Here is a 16,970-nt window from a genome sequence, read left to right as displayed (position 1 = left end):
AGATTTAACGGGAATCTGAGAGGCAATTTTTTCCATACTGAGGGTAGTGAGTATATGGAACGAGCTGCCAGATGAATTTAAGGCAGATGCTACATCAACATTGAAAAGACATGTGGACAGGTACATGTACAGGCAAGGTTTAGAGGGATATCGGCCACACATGGGCAGGTAGACTGGTGTAGATGGGGCATCTTGGGCACGTTGGGCCAGTGGTCATATTTCCAAGATGTATGACTCTACGACCCCATGAAATCTTGTAGCATCTAGTTAACGGGAATGGTAACCTCATCAACACTACTCGCTATCCTCCCTCAGCTGATGAATTCTAAGACAGTACAGTACAGTAACCTTCTTCCAACCCTTGGACTTCCTCAACAACTGGCGCTGTGGGCGCAGATTATCTGGTCGTCCAAGAAGGCGGTGCCTTTAAACATTGAAAAGCGCACAACAAAGGTCTCGCAGTTGAAGCACGATCCCCGTTCCTCTCTCCGCCGATGCTGACTGCCCCGCAGTGTGTTTCCAGCATGTTTCTGCTGTTATTTCCTCCTTGCTGAATGTGGCAGGGGGCAGCTGGTAACTGATGCTCAGGTGGGCGCTGGGTCTTGGCACCTGATGGCGTGCCCACGTCCGGGGTGCGCGCACGTGTAGCAAAGCGGGCGGGGAGGGGGCGCGCACGCAGCAGCATTGTGTGTGAGAGGCGGGGGCGCGCACCGCCCACTGTCACTGGGAAGCAGACTCACACTGAGCCCAGATCGTGTGCGCACCGCCGGGCTCCGGGAATGCGAAGCGATGGCATCGTCGGCCAGCGAGGAGAAAGCTTTCCGGAGGTTCCTGGAGCTGCTATTGCGGGAATTCCGGGGGCCCTTGGGCGAAGACGACCCGCCGCCACTCCGGCCTGTCTCCAACCACATCACGGAAGACGAGGTGGAGGGAGAGTGCCTAGACCTGTGCCTCCAGCATCTCTGCAGATAGTTAAGTACCGATGTCAGACTACAATGTACAACAATAGGCAGCGTTTGCATTGAACGGGGGGCAGTGGAAACAATGGAAACAATTGCAAGCAACAAAAACAAGTGGGATGGGGGAGCGTGGTTTAAAGTATTTTGCAAGCCGTCGCGAACTGAAGGTCAAGACGTCAAACAAAATGCAGCCTTTACAAAGCTCTGGTCGCCGGGGGGAGGGCCGAGAGCAAATTAAATTTGTCTTGAGGGCCAACTGCTGATTGCATTAAAATGTAATGCAATTGGAGAGGATTACAAAAAATGGAGAGCATTTGTTAGATTAGCGGGGCTTAAAGCGCGCTGATCTTTGTTGTGAAATGAACGGTCTTTTTCATACATTGTGTGAACATGACATTGAAAGCTCCGGTGTGGTAACCTGTACCTGGGGAACTGGGTTAGAGGGGCTTATCTGGCGGGGAGACGGAGAGAAATATACAAACAGTTTTTGACTCTCCTTGCAGTCAAAGGCAATTGCAAAACCACAAAGAAAAGGCGCATAGCATTGTGAGTATTTATCCGAGCTTATCCTAAACCACTAATTCGGAAAGGCTCAGTGTGACCCATGGGAATGACCGATTAATCTACTATTAGTTTTTAAACCGGCAGCCCCGACGTTTCAGGGATTCCCATATTTTAACGCGCATTTATTTACACAGACTGCAAACAGTAGTTTTTATAAAGAATAAAAGTTACAGTTGCCAGTGAAGTTGGAGGAGTGCGTATTTCTAAAAGGCGAGTGGTATATCCTCGTACACGCTGATGCTTTACAGAGCAGCCTATGACCAGTTAACCGATCGCTTTGTGCCCCTTAAAGACTCACATATTACTGCATATTATTACTTTCCCACAAAAGAGTGTGGCGAGACAACGATGTATTTTTTTTAAAGACATGTATGGCGAATGTGTTCCTGTTTTCATGTTTGCATTCCGAGTTTTTTTTGTAAATGTCAGGGCAGACTTGGCTCGAAGCCTGTCTCCAATGAGATCGTGGCTTCGCACTTCACTAACTGGGGAAATCCTCTCGGAGCAGGCAGACAAATCAATGGCTTTAACTCGTCCGTACATCCTTGTGCATTTGCTCAAAGCAGAATGCATCGACGATTGGATTTCAGTGGACGGGTTCCTCTCCCAGTCAGTCCTCTCTTCTCACGGCGGAGACACATGATGCTATTACTCGCTGGTTGAGGGTGTTCCTTCTGCCGTCTGAAACTGACAGGCGCGCCCCCGCTACTTTATCTCCGTTCCTGTGGTGATCATTGGTATCGTTTATATTATCACCATTTAAAATAAACGGAGCAATATCTTACCAGTTAAGTGCAGGAATATTTTACTCACGAGAACAATTTTCGGTCTTCACATTGTAAAGATTACTTTTATTCCACTCAATTGATCCTTCACGATTAACCACTAATCACCCCCCCCCCCCCCCCCCCCCACACACACACACGCGCTTGTATTTATTTCAAAATTACTGCATTTTTCTCTGCTTTGAATTCTTAGCATGGGAATTTATTTGGAATGTGTCAGAGACTAAATACTCACAGTGTCAGAGATTAAAGGCTGTTCCTTCTATCGAGGCTGGGAATGGGAGTCGGGTCATTTGAAGCGGGGATCAGAGGAGAGTAGGAGACGCAAGGAACTGCAGATGCTGGAATCTGGAGCAAAAGACAAAGTGCTGGAGGAACTTGTCACTCGACTTCGGTACACGTGAAAATAAACTAAACTTAAAAAAAACCCGCATGTGTGGAAGCAGTGGATAGGCAACGTTTCGAGTTGGGACCCTACAAACTGAAACGTCGACTGTTCATTTTGTTTAGTTTATTTTTAGTTTAGAGATACAGCGCGGAAACAGGCCCTTCGGCCCACCGAGTCCGCACCGACCAGCAAACCCCGCACACTAACACTAGTCCTACACACAGTAGGGACAAGTTACATTTATACCAAACCAATAAACCTACAGACCTGTCCGTCTTTGGAGTGTGGGAGGAAACCGAAGATCTCCAGAGGTAGATGTGATTTAATCCTGAGATGGAAACAAAAAGTTGGAGTAACTCAGCAGGTCAGACAGCATCTCTGGAGAACAGGAATAGGTGACAATTCGGGGTCGAGACACAGATCCAGGATGGAAGTTGGGGATTCACTGGATGTTTTCAAGAGACAGTTAGATTTAGCTCTTAAGGCTAACGGGATCAAGGGATAATAGGGAAAAAGTCAGAACGGGATACTGATTTTAGATGATCAGCCATGATCATATTGAATGGCGATGCTGGCTCGAAGGACCGAATGGCCTACTCCTGCACCTATTTTCTATGTTTCTATCTCGGAGAAAACCCCCGCAGGTCGGAGGGAGAACGTACAAACTCCGTACAGACAAGCACCTGTAGTCAGGATTGAACCTGGGTCTCTGGCGCTGTGAAGAAGCAACTCTACCTCTGCTCCACAGGTGCTGCCTGACCTGCTGAGTTCCTCCAGCAGTTTTTTCTTTTGCTCGTGTGGAAATTTAACTTTGGCATTTGAGACACCTTGTGTGTTGATCCAGATGCTGACCAATATTAACCCCAATGAGCATACCCCCCACTGATGCCTTTTCATACACTTTCTCCACTCACCCTGACCCTCTCTGACCCACCCTGTAACTCTAATTCCAGCAGAGAATGTGCATGTTGCATAGACATTAAATAATGTCTGTGTACTGGGCAGTGACATTATCTCTGGGAGTGTCCAGTCCAGCTCGGGGATGGCTGGTTTGCATTGAGTGTTCAAGCCCTCAAGCAAGGCGTTTTGTTGAACATATCCCTGGAGATCCAAGTCGTGGAACAATCCTCTTTCCACTTGTGGAGTGCAAGGGCAAGGCAATGCTGCCGATGCTATTCCCTGCTTTCCTCGCAAGCAATAGTATTACACCAGCACAGCGTGGCATTCTCCCTTGGGAACAATGTCAGTTTTGCCGGCAAGATACACCCATCAGCGTGGTATCTGTACTGCTCTGTTATACCATACTTGTTATGGAACAAGAAGAGGTATATGATCCATAATTCTACATCCACTCTTTGTAAACCAATTTGCGCACTCATTTCCCCAAATCTCCCTGTTGCTTTGCACGTTATTTTCCCTTGAGTGTCTAGTCTATTGTGCTTTGAAACATTGGTCTATTTTGTATTTATCATCTTTATAGTTGGTGAGTGTCTGTTAATAGACTGTAAATAAACATCAAAAAAGAACGGCACAGGAACAGGCCCCTCACTCCACCCTGCTGTTTGCTGAATAAAAATGTTTTTTTCCTTGCATTGGCTTTGTGTATTTAGCAAGTCACTTTAAATCCATATAGCATGGTCCTTAAACTATCCACAGCAGAGAGCACAGATGCAAGCAACTGCAGATATTGGAATCTTAGGCAAAACACCCGAGAAGTCACCTGTCCATTCCCTCCACAGATGTTGCATGACCCACTGATTTCCTCCAGCATTTTGTTTTGCCTTGAGAGCAGCTTCCTTCTATTCATCCTGAAAACTACTTTTCTGTCATTAATTATTTTTAGTCTACATTGCTTCACGGGTAACAGTCTGTGCTGTTCCTCTACTTTGTGGGCTGAAATTCTTCATTTTGTTCTGGTAAATCTCTTCTGCACCATTCTGGCATTCTCACCCTTCCTAAAATGAAGTGATCAGATTTCGATGCAGTGTTTTAAGAAAGAACTGCAGATAGAAACATAGAAAATAGGTGCAGGAGTAGGCCATTCGGCCCTTCGAGCCTGCACCGCCATTCAATATGATCATGGCTGATCATCCAACTCAGTATCCTGCACCTGCCTTCTCTCCATACCCCCTGATCCCTTTAGCCACAAGGGCCACATCTAACTCCCTCTTAAATATAGCCAACGAATTGGCCTCAACCACCTCCTGTGGCAGAGAATTCCAGAGCTTCACCACTCTCTATGTGAAAAATGTTTTCCTTATCTCGGTCCTAAAAGATTTCCCCCTTATCCTTAAACTGTGACCCCTTGTTCTGGACTTCCCCAACATCAGAAACAATCATCCTGCATCTAGCCTGTCCAACCCCTTAAGAATTTTGTAAGTTTCTTTCTGGATGCTGGAAAAATCGAAGGTAGACAAAAGTGCTGTAGGACCTCAGCGGGTGAGGCACCATCTATGGAGAGAAGGAATAGGCGACGATGCAGTGCTTTGACAAAAGCCTAACCAATGCCTTATAATGGTTCAACATAACCTGTCCACTGTTGTGTTCTATGTCTTATGGAGTGTGGGATCACATATGATCCATCTCAATGAAAGTCTGCCAGAATCCTGTTTAATGAGTGTCGGCACTGACCTGTTTCAAACTGTTCTGGTCACCCTGTTACAAAGTGTTGTAGAGTCCGTGGAGGAAGTAAAAACAAAGACTTAAAAGATGAAAATCTAATATAGAGTAATAGCAGAAAACACTTAGCAGGTCAGGCGGCATCTATGGAAGGAGCAATATCTAGCATTTCGGGGACGACAATTTATCAGAACTGAGAAAGAGGGAAAACAATAGTTATAGTGTCATCCCAGTTATAGTATCATTGTGGAGGTTACAGAATAGTTGATATTATTGTATATTTATCTAGAAAAATACATCGGGTAGTGCAAATAAGAAAATAAATGGAATCCAAAATATGGTGTTACTGCTATAGGGAAAGTGCAAAAACATCCAAGATTGGAAATTTATTCTTAGCATATGAGAGGTCTATTCGAGAGTCTAATAACAGCGGATAAAAACTGTTTTTCAATCTGGTAGTAGATGCTTTCAAGCTTTTGTATCTCCTTCCCAACAGGAGAGGAGAGAAGGGTGATTGAGGTGATTGTTTAAACACCATGTTACTAACATCTTTATCCCCTTCCTGTACTCTGTCTTGTCATTTTTTGTGATCTGGCCTACTATGGGTTTATCATCTGCAAACTTACAGATGGAAATAGAAGTTGACAACATGGTCATAGGAGTATAGTAAGGGGCTGGAAACGCAGTCTTGTGGGGCCCTAATGTTGAGAATTATCATGGAGGATGTTTTGTCTATCTTTAGTGACTGGTCTATGGGTCAGGACGTCAAGGATCCAGTTTGGAAGGGGGGTTGCTGGGTCCTGGGTCCATGGGTTTGGGAAAGTGGGTGCTAATAGAATTTAACTTGGACATGTGCAAGGTGTAGAATATTTGGAGATTAAACCAGGCAGGGCAAGACATTACACAGTGAATGATAGGGTCCGGGGAGCAAAAGTTGGTCCCTGAAAGTTGAGATATAGCTAGACAAGGTGGTAAAGATGGCATATGGCATAATTGCCTTCATTGGTCTCAGCACTGGGTACAAGGGTTGGGACACCATGTTTCAGATGTACAAGACTGCATCTGGAATATTGAGTGCCGTTCTGGTCACCATACTGTACAATGAGATTTAGACTAGAGGGGGTGCAGAAAAGACTCACAAGCACTTTGCCAGGACTCATGGGCTAGAGTATTAAGGAGAGTCCTGATAGACTGTTTTCCCCGGAATAAAGGAGGCTGAGGGGTGACCTTATAGACGTTTCTAAAACCATTAGCGGCATAGATAAGGTGGGTTGTCACCGTTTTTTTCCCAGGGCAGGGGTCTAAAACTAAAAGAGACAGGTTTAAGGTGAGAGGGGAAAGACTTGACGCTGACCTAAGGGATACGTTTTTCCACACAGAGTGGCCAGTATCTGGAATAGGCTGCCAGAGGAAGCTGTTGAAGCAGGTATAATTACAATGTTTAGAAGGCAAGGGACAGGTACATGGATAGAAAATGATTAGGGGGGATATGGGGCAAATGCAGGCAACTGGGACTAGCACAGGAAGTCACCTTGGTTTGCAAGGCTGAGTTGGACCAAAGGGCCTGCATCTCTGTTGCATTTAATTATTGGCATAATCCCATCTTTCTAGTCCAGGTATGTATTGACAAAGTCATGACTGACTTTTTTACATGTGGATGTTCGCTATGATTCTGCAAATGCATTGAACAGTAATATTCTTCTAAGGCTGTTGTGGTACGTTTCTTTGTGACAGTACACCTTTGTGATAGTGAACCTTCTGCAATGTACTTGGCTTGTGGCGCCCTGCTGCACTTTCCAATTATTCCTACTAGAGGGCGACATGGTTCAACAAAGGCTTCTGGACATTCATGTGTTGACCATGCCTGGAGTGGCAAGTAGATGTGTACAGCCCATGGAAAACCTCGCTGTAGCTGAGGTCCAGTCATATTCCAGTTACCACTCCATTGCACCAAGCCTCAGGCTCCACCTGCCTCAGAATTTGTGTGGTAAATACACAGCTCGAGGGCCAACGTAGATCATAGCACAGGAACGGGTCCTTCAGTCCACAATGTTTGTGTCAAACATAATGCCAAGTTAAACGGATCTCATTTGCTGTACATGATCCAAATCCCTCTATTCCTTCCATCCAGAAGCCTCTTAATCACCATTATTGTACCTGATTCCACCGTCACTCTCTGTGTAAAAAAATAAATGCCCTGCACATCTTGATTAAACTTTCCTTCTCATCTAATAGCTATGTCCTGCCGTGTTGGACATTTCTACCTTGGGGGCTTGGAGGGTGAGGGGGGGGGGGAATAAAGGTTCTGATTGTCTACCCTATCTATGCCTCCCATAATTTTCTATACGCATCTTATCAACAGATCTCATCAAAGCCACGTATGTTCTCCAGTGTATAACCTGCAGGGTAGCCGGAGGCATGGGTAAAGTACTCTTAACCACATTTGATTGCTCAGCATTACATCAATTTGGCAAAGCTCAGTGCTTGTTTTTACCTAGTGAGAGCCCCAGGGCAGCACTGAGGTAATGCTGTGGTGTTGGAGTTGCTGCCTCTTGGATGATGACTGTAGAGATCAGTGCATCACCATCGGGGGACTGAGAGGATCCCACTGCTGAGCAGATGAATTCTACCCCCTTCTGACCTCCTCCAGCCCAGCCTTGAGACAACCTCGTTGAAACAGATTACCCTCGTTGGGAAGGTGTTACTGTGCGCAGAAACTACTTCAGTTATTATGAGTTTGGACTCCTGGCCTTCAATCAGCAGGAGTCAGAAAGAGCAAACTTGCATTTATACCGCGCTTTAGATATGACCAAATGTCCAAAATGTCAGGTGTCCAAAGCCAGTGATGTACTTTTAAATCGTACCGCTGTTGTGACAAAATGCGGTGGAAGGTGCACAGGAAGAACCCATAGACTGTGCCGAATTGGTTTTGTGGATCAATGTAGGGCGGTTTCCTTTGCTGACAGGCAGACCTGGGAACTTGGAAGCCATCTGAGCATGCAAGCAGGGTGTTGATTTAACATCTTGCATGGAAGTAGTACCTTTTGCATTGCAGGCATCAGGGTGTGTTCGAATCTCTGTGAAGCTTTTAACTGCACGCCCCTCCCTCCACCCTACCAGTCCATCAAACTCAACCCAAGACATTTTTGTTGTCTATCTGGCTCCCGAGTTCTAAACTTTGGAATGGACCCCTAAACCTTTTCAGCCTCTCCGACTCTTTCTCCTGCTTTAAGACACTCTTTAAACGCTCTCCTTTCACACATTTTATGGTTACCTCTTCTAAAATGCACCAATGATCACTTGCATGAAGCACCTTTGGACCTGTTCGATTGTTAAAGAGAGATACAAGGAACTGCAGATGCTGGAATCTTGAACAAAATACAAAAAGCTGGAGGAGCTCAGCGGGGCTGGCAGCATCTGTGGAAGGAATGGACAGACGGCGATTCGGGTCGGGACTCCTCCTCAGACTGAAGGATCCCGATCCAAAACATCATCTATCCATTCCCTCGACAGATGCTGCCTGCGCCACTGAGTTCCTCTAGCATTTTGTATTTTTCCGCTGTTAAAGATGCTGTTTATGTGCAAATTGTTGATGACTGTACGAAGCAGCTGTAATTTCCTCAGACGAGAGTTTCCCCCCCAGGGGAGGATGCATTTCATCAGAGGGATGCAGCCCTCAGGGACCCTGTTTCTGACATTGAGAGAGGATTTCAAGCGTTGGAAGCCGCATGCACGATAATAGGGAGCAGTTTCCAAACTGCTACAATTAAATACAACAAATGCAGTACAGCTCACAGATCTGCATTTGTGTCTTGGGTGATCTCAAAGGGCATTTTCATTCCCAGTTATAGCTCACAGGTTGAAAAGCTATTCCGGCTGAGATCGCACGCTGAGAGCCTCAGAGGAAATGTATTAGAGTGAATCTAAATTGTCTGATCTGAAGGTTCAGATATAGCTTTAGTCAGACAAATATCAGCAGGCTCTTTGTGCAGTCTCCCATGATGAAACTTCCCACTTTGTCAGAATCCTAGAATAATGTAACACAGAAGGACATTCAGCCCATTAAGTCTGTGCTGGAGCCACAAGGAAGTGCAGATGCTGGAATCTTGCATAAAACACAAAATGCTGCAGTAACTCAGCAGGTCAGGCAGCATCTGTGTAGGAATGTATGGCAACTTTTCAGGTGGGGGCTTTCTCTGGTCCAATGCCCCCCACTGCTTCCCAAACTCTATGCATATTTTATTCCAATTTCCTTATGAAGGCAGTGATTGAATCCATATCCATCAATTAGTACCTTCCCAACCATAACCATAAGTCCTTAAGACATAGGAGCAGATCTAGGCTTGTGTCTATTCGACCATTCAATCATGGCTGATCTATTTTTCCCTCTCAAACCCATTCTCCTGTCTTCTCCCTGTATTGTTTGACACCCTTCCAAATCAAAAACCTATCAATCTCTGCTTTAACAATACCCAATGTCTTGCCCTCCACAGCTGTCGGTGGCAATGAATACCTCACATTCACCACCCTTTAGCTGAAGAAATTGCACCTTGCCTCTATTCTAAAACCACACATTAGCTGCTCCTGCTTCTTCTGGCTGTCACATTAAAGCTGTGTCCCCTCATCACCGACGGGCCACTGGAACCAAATTCTCTTGATTGACTTAATCCAAACCCTTCCTCAATTTGACCAACATTTGACCAACACTGCTGTATGGTTTTCCCACCACAAAAGTATGGGATATATTGCATTTCCTCTCTGTTTAAGCAATGTCATGGGAATCTCCACAGGATCTAATTTCTTTACACGTTTCAAGAGAATTGAGTTAATACTTACTAGGGGAGGCATTTGTAAGAATCACAGTGGGGGAACAGTGAATTTGCTGTGGAAGCACACATAGCGGTGTTATTTTTGAATGTTTTCCTAAAGTTTATTTTTAGGTTTAGAGATACAGCGTGGAAGCAGGCACTGGGTACGTGCCGACCATGATGACCACACACTGGGTCTATCCTACACACTAGGGACAATTTATAGAAGCCAATTAATCTACAAACCTGCACGACTTTGGAATATGGGAGGAAACCAGAGCACTTGCATAAAAACCCACAAGGTCACAGAGAGGATGTACAAACTCCGTACAACAACAGCCAGAGTCAGAATCAAACCTGGTCTCTGGTGCTGTAAGGCAGCAGCTCTATCACTGTGACGCCCCTAAAAGTTCTTCAAATTATTAAGATTTAAGCCATTTCTAAGGTTTAATTGAAGAGCCCTTTAAATTGTTACAAAATATTGTCTGTGATGCAGGGATGAAGAGTAAGTGAGAGGAGTGTTAGGAGATTGACTCTGAGCCAAATCTCCAGAATTGGGGGTGGAGAGTGTCCTCTGGAAGAGAAAAGGTCCTGGAGAATGTTGTAGAGCACAAGGATCTCGGAGTACATTAATAGTTCCTTGAAAGTGGCTTCACAGCTGGATAGGTAGTCAAGAAGGCTTTTGGTACATTGGCCTTCACCAGCCAGGGTTTTGAGTATAGAAGTTGGGGCATGAGGATACACATGGAGCACAGCGTTCAATTTTTGTCACCCTGCATATTGGAAGTTTAACATTAAGATGGAAAGAGTATTGAGAAGATTTACGAGGGTGTTGCCAGGACTTGAGGTGCTGAGCTATAGGGAGAGATTGGGCAGGCTGTGAGTTTTATTCTTTGCAGCACAGGAGGCTGAAGGATAACTTTGCGGAGGTGTAAAAATAAAAGAAGAGAATAAATATGGTAAAAATAGCGTCTATTACCCAGGTAGGGCAATCACAACCAAGACACATATAGAAATACAGCATGGACACAGGCCTTCAGCCCAACTTGCCCATGCTGACTATGTCGATGTTTAAGTCGAGAGGGGCAAGATTTAACACAGACTTGAGGGGCAACTTTTTCACTCAGAGGGTGGTAGGTATATGTCAGAGGAGGTCAATAAAGCAGATACTATAACAGCATTTAAAAGGCACTTGGACAGGTACATGAAAAGGAAAGATTCACAGAGATCCTCAGAGGGCGGTGGAGGCTGGTTCTCTGGATGCTTTCAAGAGAGAACTAGACAGAGTTCTTAAAGATAGAGGAGTCAAGGGATATGGGGAGAAAGCAGGAACAGGGTACTGATTGTGGATGATCAGCCATGATCACATTGAATGGCAGTGCTGGCTCGAAGGGCCGAATGGCCTACTCCTGCACCTATTGTCTATATGGGCCAAACTTGGGCAGATGGGTCTAGCGCAGATGAGGCATCTTGGACAAACTTGGCCGATGACCTCTACGACCTCCACACAGCGAGTTTGGACTAACAATCCACTCTTGGCATTGGTTACAGCCAGCTTTGTGCCAGATCATAATATATATATACATTAAAGTGAGGCAACAGCTCCAACCATCATGCAGTTATAATGGAGGTGACTTTGAAAGTTTGGATTTTATTGACATTCATTTAAAACAAGGTTCCATTAGTCTGAAGGTATATTTATATTTACTGGATGGTCAGGGACAGGGAAGGGAATTTAATTGCTGGCATTCACTATATTTGGGAGGAGAGTAGAGGAGAAGAGCTAATATCCAACAGACATCCTGGCTACTTGGGGAGAAGATTTGTGAAGGTTTTGTGTTATTTCCCTCGGCCAATGCACATTAACTTGACCCTGATCAGATCTTGCATTTTTTTAAATCTCCGTGGTTTTGTGTCTCTTGCCAAGTGACAGATTCAAATAGGAGCCTGTAATTTGCCTAAAGAGACCAACTGAACCGTTTCCGTGCTGTACATGCAAAGTCGTCATCAGGTTTTTCTTGTTCCTGTTGTTAATATTTAACATTTAATGTTTGACATTTAATATCTAGCATTGTTTTCTGGAGCTTCCAACCACAACAGCAGATCATTTTGAATCTCTCCTCCCAGTTGAAATGAAACCTTTTTAGGAAAGTGTTAGGCTGAAATCCTTCCTTGGCTCCTGTCAGAAAGGGCACCTCTTTTCCTTATATCTTCATCTCCACTTCTCAGCTAAGAAGACCTGTAGCCCTCAGAATGAATACTGAATTTCCAAGCTCACAACATTCAACCAGTCAATGGCTGTGCAGTGTCAGGGTCTCTGTGCAAATGCTCTGCCTAAAGATCCGATACGGGTGGTGCCCGGTCAAAATGCCAGCCTGGAGATACATGGAACTGCAGATGCTGCAATTTCAAACAAAACACGAAGTGCTGGAGGCAGCATCTGTGAAGGGAATGAGCAGGCGATGTTTTGGGTCAGGACCCTTCTTCAAAGATATCAGCTTGGCTCAGATTCAGATTCAGATTGAAACTTTATTGTCTTTGTGCAGTGTACAGTACAGAGACAATGAAATGCAGTTAGCATCTCCCTCGAAGAGCGAACATAGAATATGAGCAATAAATATATTTACGTACATACAGTGCAATTTTTTCTGGTGGAAGGAGTGTCCGGGGGGGTGGGGTGACTGGCAATCACCGAGGTACAGAGTTAAGTAATGTAACAGCTGCAGGGAAGAAGCTGTTCCTGGACCTGCTGGTCAGGCAACGGAGAGACCTGTAGCACCTGCTGGTCAGGTCTCCAGCATAAAAATCTAATCTGACTTTCCAATGAGGGGTTGTGTAAGTGCCTGAGGAACTGATTTTTCTATGAAACATCAAATCGAGGCTCTCTGTAATTTTCGCTGGACCTAGCTTTGGAGAGAAGCGGAAGAGATCTTCAAAAGGACTAATATTTATCCATCAACATTCCAAAAATCTATCATGTCCTGCTGTTTTGGCAAACTGGCTAGCATTACAATTTCTGCAGATCACAGCAGGAAGTATCCTATCAGGATGTATCACAGCTTGGTGTGGCAGTTGCTCTGCCCAAGACCACAAGAAATCGGAGATAGTTGTGAATGTGGCCCAGAGCATCACACAGACCAGCTTCCCCTTCATCCACTCCATCTCACATTGACTCAGGAAAACAGCCAGCACAATCAAGGATTATTTATACCTTGGTCATTCTCTCTGTTCTCCTCTCCCATCACATGGAAGATATAAAAGCTTGAAATCACATACGACCAGATTCAGGAACAGTTTCTTTCCCACTGTCATCAGACTACTGAACAGTTCTCTCATGTGCTCTGGATGAATTTACTAATCTTCCAATCTACCTCATTGCGGCCCTTTATATCTGCACTTCTCTGCAACTGCAACACTCTATTCTACACTGTTTATTTTTTCTCTTTTGCACTACCTGATGTATTCATGTGTGGTATGATTTGTCTGGTTGAAACACAAACTGAAGCTTTGTATCAGTACACGTGACAATAATAAATCAATACCAATACCATCAAAGGCAGAGTCAGCACTCACCACACATTTCAGCAGGTATCCAGGTGTTTTTCACTCCACAGAAATACAGGACTACCCAGCATCCCACCTGTTCTTGCTCTTGCTTAGATTAAACTCTTTTTATTTGAGGAACATCACAGGCTATCTTTCGGTGGATTTAGTATTGGCATTGGTTTAATATTGTCACGTGTACCAAGATACAGCGAAACACTTGTTTGCATGCTATCCAAACTTTCCCTGCTGCATCTGCTTTCAAGGTAAGGCTTTCCATTCTAGGACATCCAAGATGTTTCTTTAGTAAACATGGTTCCCCAATGCTGACATAGATGGATCCCACACCCATGTCTCCTCTTTGTCCCGTAGTTCTGCTCTTGCTCGACCTCCCCCCTCCCAACACAAGGATAGAGATCCCCTGCCCCTCACCTTTCTCCAAACTCCGCATCCAAAACATCCTCCAACATTTACATCACCTCCAACGTCATTCCACACCAGTCACATCTTCCCATTCACCACCCCCCCCCCCTTACCACATGCTGCAGACACCTATCTCTCTGCAACTCCTTGGTTTCACTCTCCCCTTTCCACCCAAACCACCCTCTCCCTAGGTACCTTCCCCTTCACCCACAGAAAATGAAACACAAGAACCTTTACCTTTTCCCTCATCTCAATCCAGGTACATCAGCAGTCCTCCAGGTGAGGTAGAGGTTCATGTGCACCTCTTGTAACCTCATCTACTGCATCCAATGTTTTCAATATGGGCTCCTGTACATTGGTGATAACAAGAGTAGACACGGCAACCGTTTTGCTGAATACTTGATCTCCCAGTTGCTAACAAAGTTTGGATAGCATGCAAACAAGGTTTTTCACTGTATCTTGGCACACGTGACAATATTAAACCAATGTCAATACTAAATCCACCGAAAGATAGCCTGTGTGTTCCTCAAATAAAAAGAGTATCATCTAAGCAAGAGCAAGAACAGATGGGATGCTGGGTGGTCCTGTATTTCTGTGGAGTGGAAAACACCTGGATACCCACTGAAAGGTGTGGTGAGTACAATTTTAATTCCTCTTCCCATTTCCATACTGATCTTTCTGTCCTGGGTCTCTTCTATTGCCATCATGAGGCTGCACACAAACTGAATGAATTTATAGCCTAACGTTATGAACATTGGATTCTCCAATTTTACGTAACTACGCTCTTCCCCTTTCTTCCCCACCCCCACTGTCATTTCCTCCACATCTCTCCCTTGTGCGCCACCTGTACTCGCACGTATTTCTCCCCTCCCCCTCCCACTTACATTCCTTCCTTTAGCGTCACAATTCGTAACACTTTATCTCGCACCTTCTGCCTTTTCATTTCTGGCATTTGTCCATCAATATGCCTATCAAAATCTCCTCACACCTATATGCACTGATTACTTGGCAGGCCTGTCCTGTCTCCTCTCCTCCCCAGAATCAGTCTGAAGAAGGGTCCAAACCTGCATCATCACCCATTCATGTTTTAAGCAGATGCTGCATGACCCTCTGAGCTACTCCACATTTTGCGTCTTTATTAGTATCTGAGTATTTGTATGTGTGTGTGTGTGTTGGGGGGTGTATATTTGTCTGAGCATGTATTTGTGTAAGTATTGCTGAGGGTCTTGCTGTGTATCCATGTAAGTGTGCGTGAGTGTGGGCATGTGTGTGTGTTTACTTGGGGTTGGAGTGGTTCTGCATCTTTGCTGTTTCTACCCTATTTCTTCAGCCAGCTTCCCCCAGGAGATGATCAATGTGAAGAATGTCATGTGAACAATTGGTATTTTCTGGAGAACAGACTGGGTTCTTTGGCAGTCCGTGGCAGCATAAAAATGTCTGAAGAAACAAAGCCAATACTGCCCTTTCACTGAATAATTGTATGCTGTAACTGAAGTGCCAAGGACCGCAGGTCAGTTGGCAGGAGAATTAGCCAAATCTCTTCCTACCAGGCTGCCTGTCAGAGCCAGACGCTTACTCAAACTCCAACACAATGACATTTCCTAAAATGTCTTTGTGGTCCTGTCCTAGGAACTTTCACTGAGCAAGTCTTTTCACAAAACCATTTAGAGCTCCACTGAAGTGTTGGATTAATCTTTACGCATCTGTTCCCACGGTGCCTTTCAAATCATTGGGATGCCCCACATTCCTTTGTGGCCGATGAAGAGCTCTTCACCAGTCATCACCATGGTAACGTGGGAGATATTGGCAACCTATTTGAGTACAGTAAACTCCCACAAACAGCAATGTATTAACGATCAGATAATGTCTCCAAGTTAGGTTGGTTGAAGGATGAGGTTTCTATTTATTCATTCACAGACTCCTGGTGAGACTGGCATGGTCACACCTAATCACTCCCTTTGTGAACCACTGCCCATCAGAATGCATTGAGGCTCCCACAGCCCTGTTGGCAAGTTAGTTCCAGGATTTAGATACAGCAACAATAAATAGTGATACATTTCCAAGTTAGGATGGTGAATGACTTGGCAGCAATGCTTTTCCCATGGTCCTGCTCCCTCTCTGTTCTTCTTGAAGATGAAGCTCATGGATTTGGAAGTTGCTGTCAAAAAATATAGGGCACTGGAAAACTGCTATGGAGTTTTTGTCACTTTCACTAGAGAGAGGCCTTCATTTCACAGTTCATCAGGACGACAGCACAGCACTCCCTTGATACCAGGTATCAACTTAGATTATTGTGCTTGGGTCTTTGGAAGTGTGAAATCTCGGATGTTGGTCAAAGAAGGGGTAGATGGGGCTGAGGGCTCTGCAGCTTGGCGAAGAAGTTCCAGAGCTAATGGCCTCCTCCTGTGATGAAGGTTGATGACCTGCCCAGAAAGAACTGAGACCTGTTGGATCCAATGCTACACCATGTAGAGTCTTAAGGACCTGTCCCACTTACACGACTTTTCAGCAAACTGTCTGCGATCTTCAAGCTCGGGGGCACACGCCTGAAAAACCGCGAGCTGGATCGACCGTCAGCGCGGAACACACACACACACATCGCAAAGGCGGGGTCAGGGAAAGCGGAGAATGCTGTCTGAAATTCACACAGTACAAAGCCAAGGTGATAGCCGCGATGAACAGGAAGGTTAAAGATGGCTCGCACAGTGAACGGTAAGTCCTTTAAAAGAGGGGGGGGGGGGGGAAGGGGAAAAGCCCGGTCAGCAAAGGAGATAACCTACGACTACCTACGACATGGCGACCTCACTACCACTGCACTAGGAGTTCAAAAATATCGATTTTCTCCGTGCCGACCAATTTTTGCTGGCAGAAAAATGTGCAA

General features: G+C 45.2%; 1 protein-coding gene across 1 annotated transcript in view; it reads left to right on the top strand.

Annotated features, from left to right (window-relative positions):
• The first annotated feature begins 707 nt into the window (after positions 1-707).
• ppm1e (protein phosphatase, Mg2+/Mn2+ dependent, 1E) overlaps positions 708-16,970 on the top strand; it is a 96,818-nt gene continuing 80,555 nt past the window's right edge. Inside the window, exon 1 of the mRNA XM_055657665.1 lies at positions 708-971. Coding sequence (XP_055513640.1) covers positions 790-971 — 182 coding nt within the window. The 5' untranslated portion in view covers positions 708-789. The remainder of the gene's footprint in view (positions 972-16,970) is intronic.

Source organism: Leucoraja erinacea, chromosome 28, assembly GCF_028641065.1.
Source record: "Leucoraja erinacea ecotype New England chromosome 28, Leri_hhj_1, whole genome shotgun sequence".
Lineage (NCBI taxonomy): Eukaryota > Metazoa > Chordata > Chondrichthyes > Rajiformes > Rajidae > Leucoraja > Leucoraja erinaceus.
This window is presented reverse-complemented; position numbering and strand designations above follow the sequence as displayed.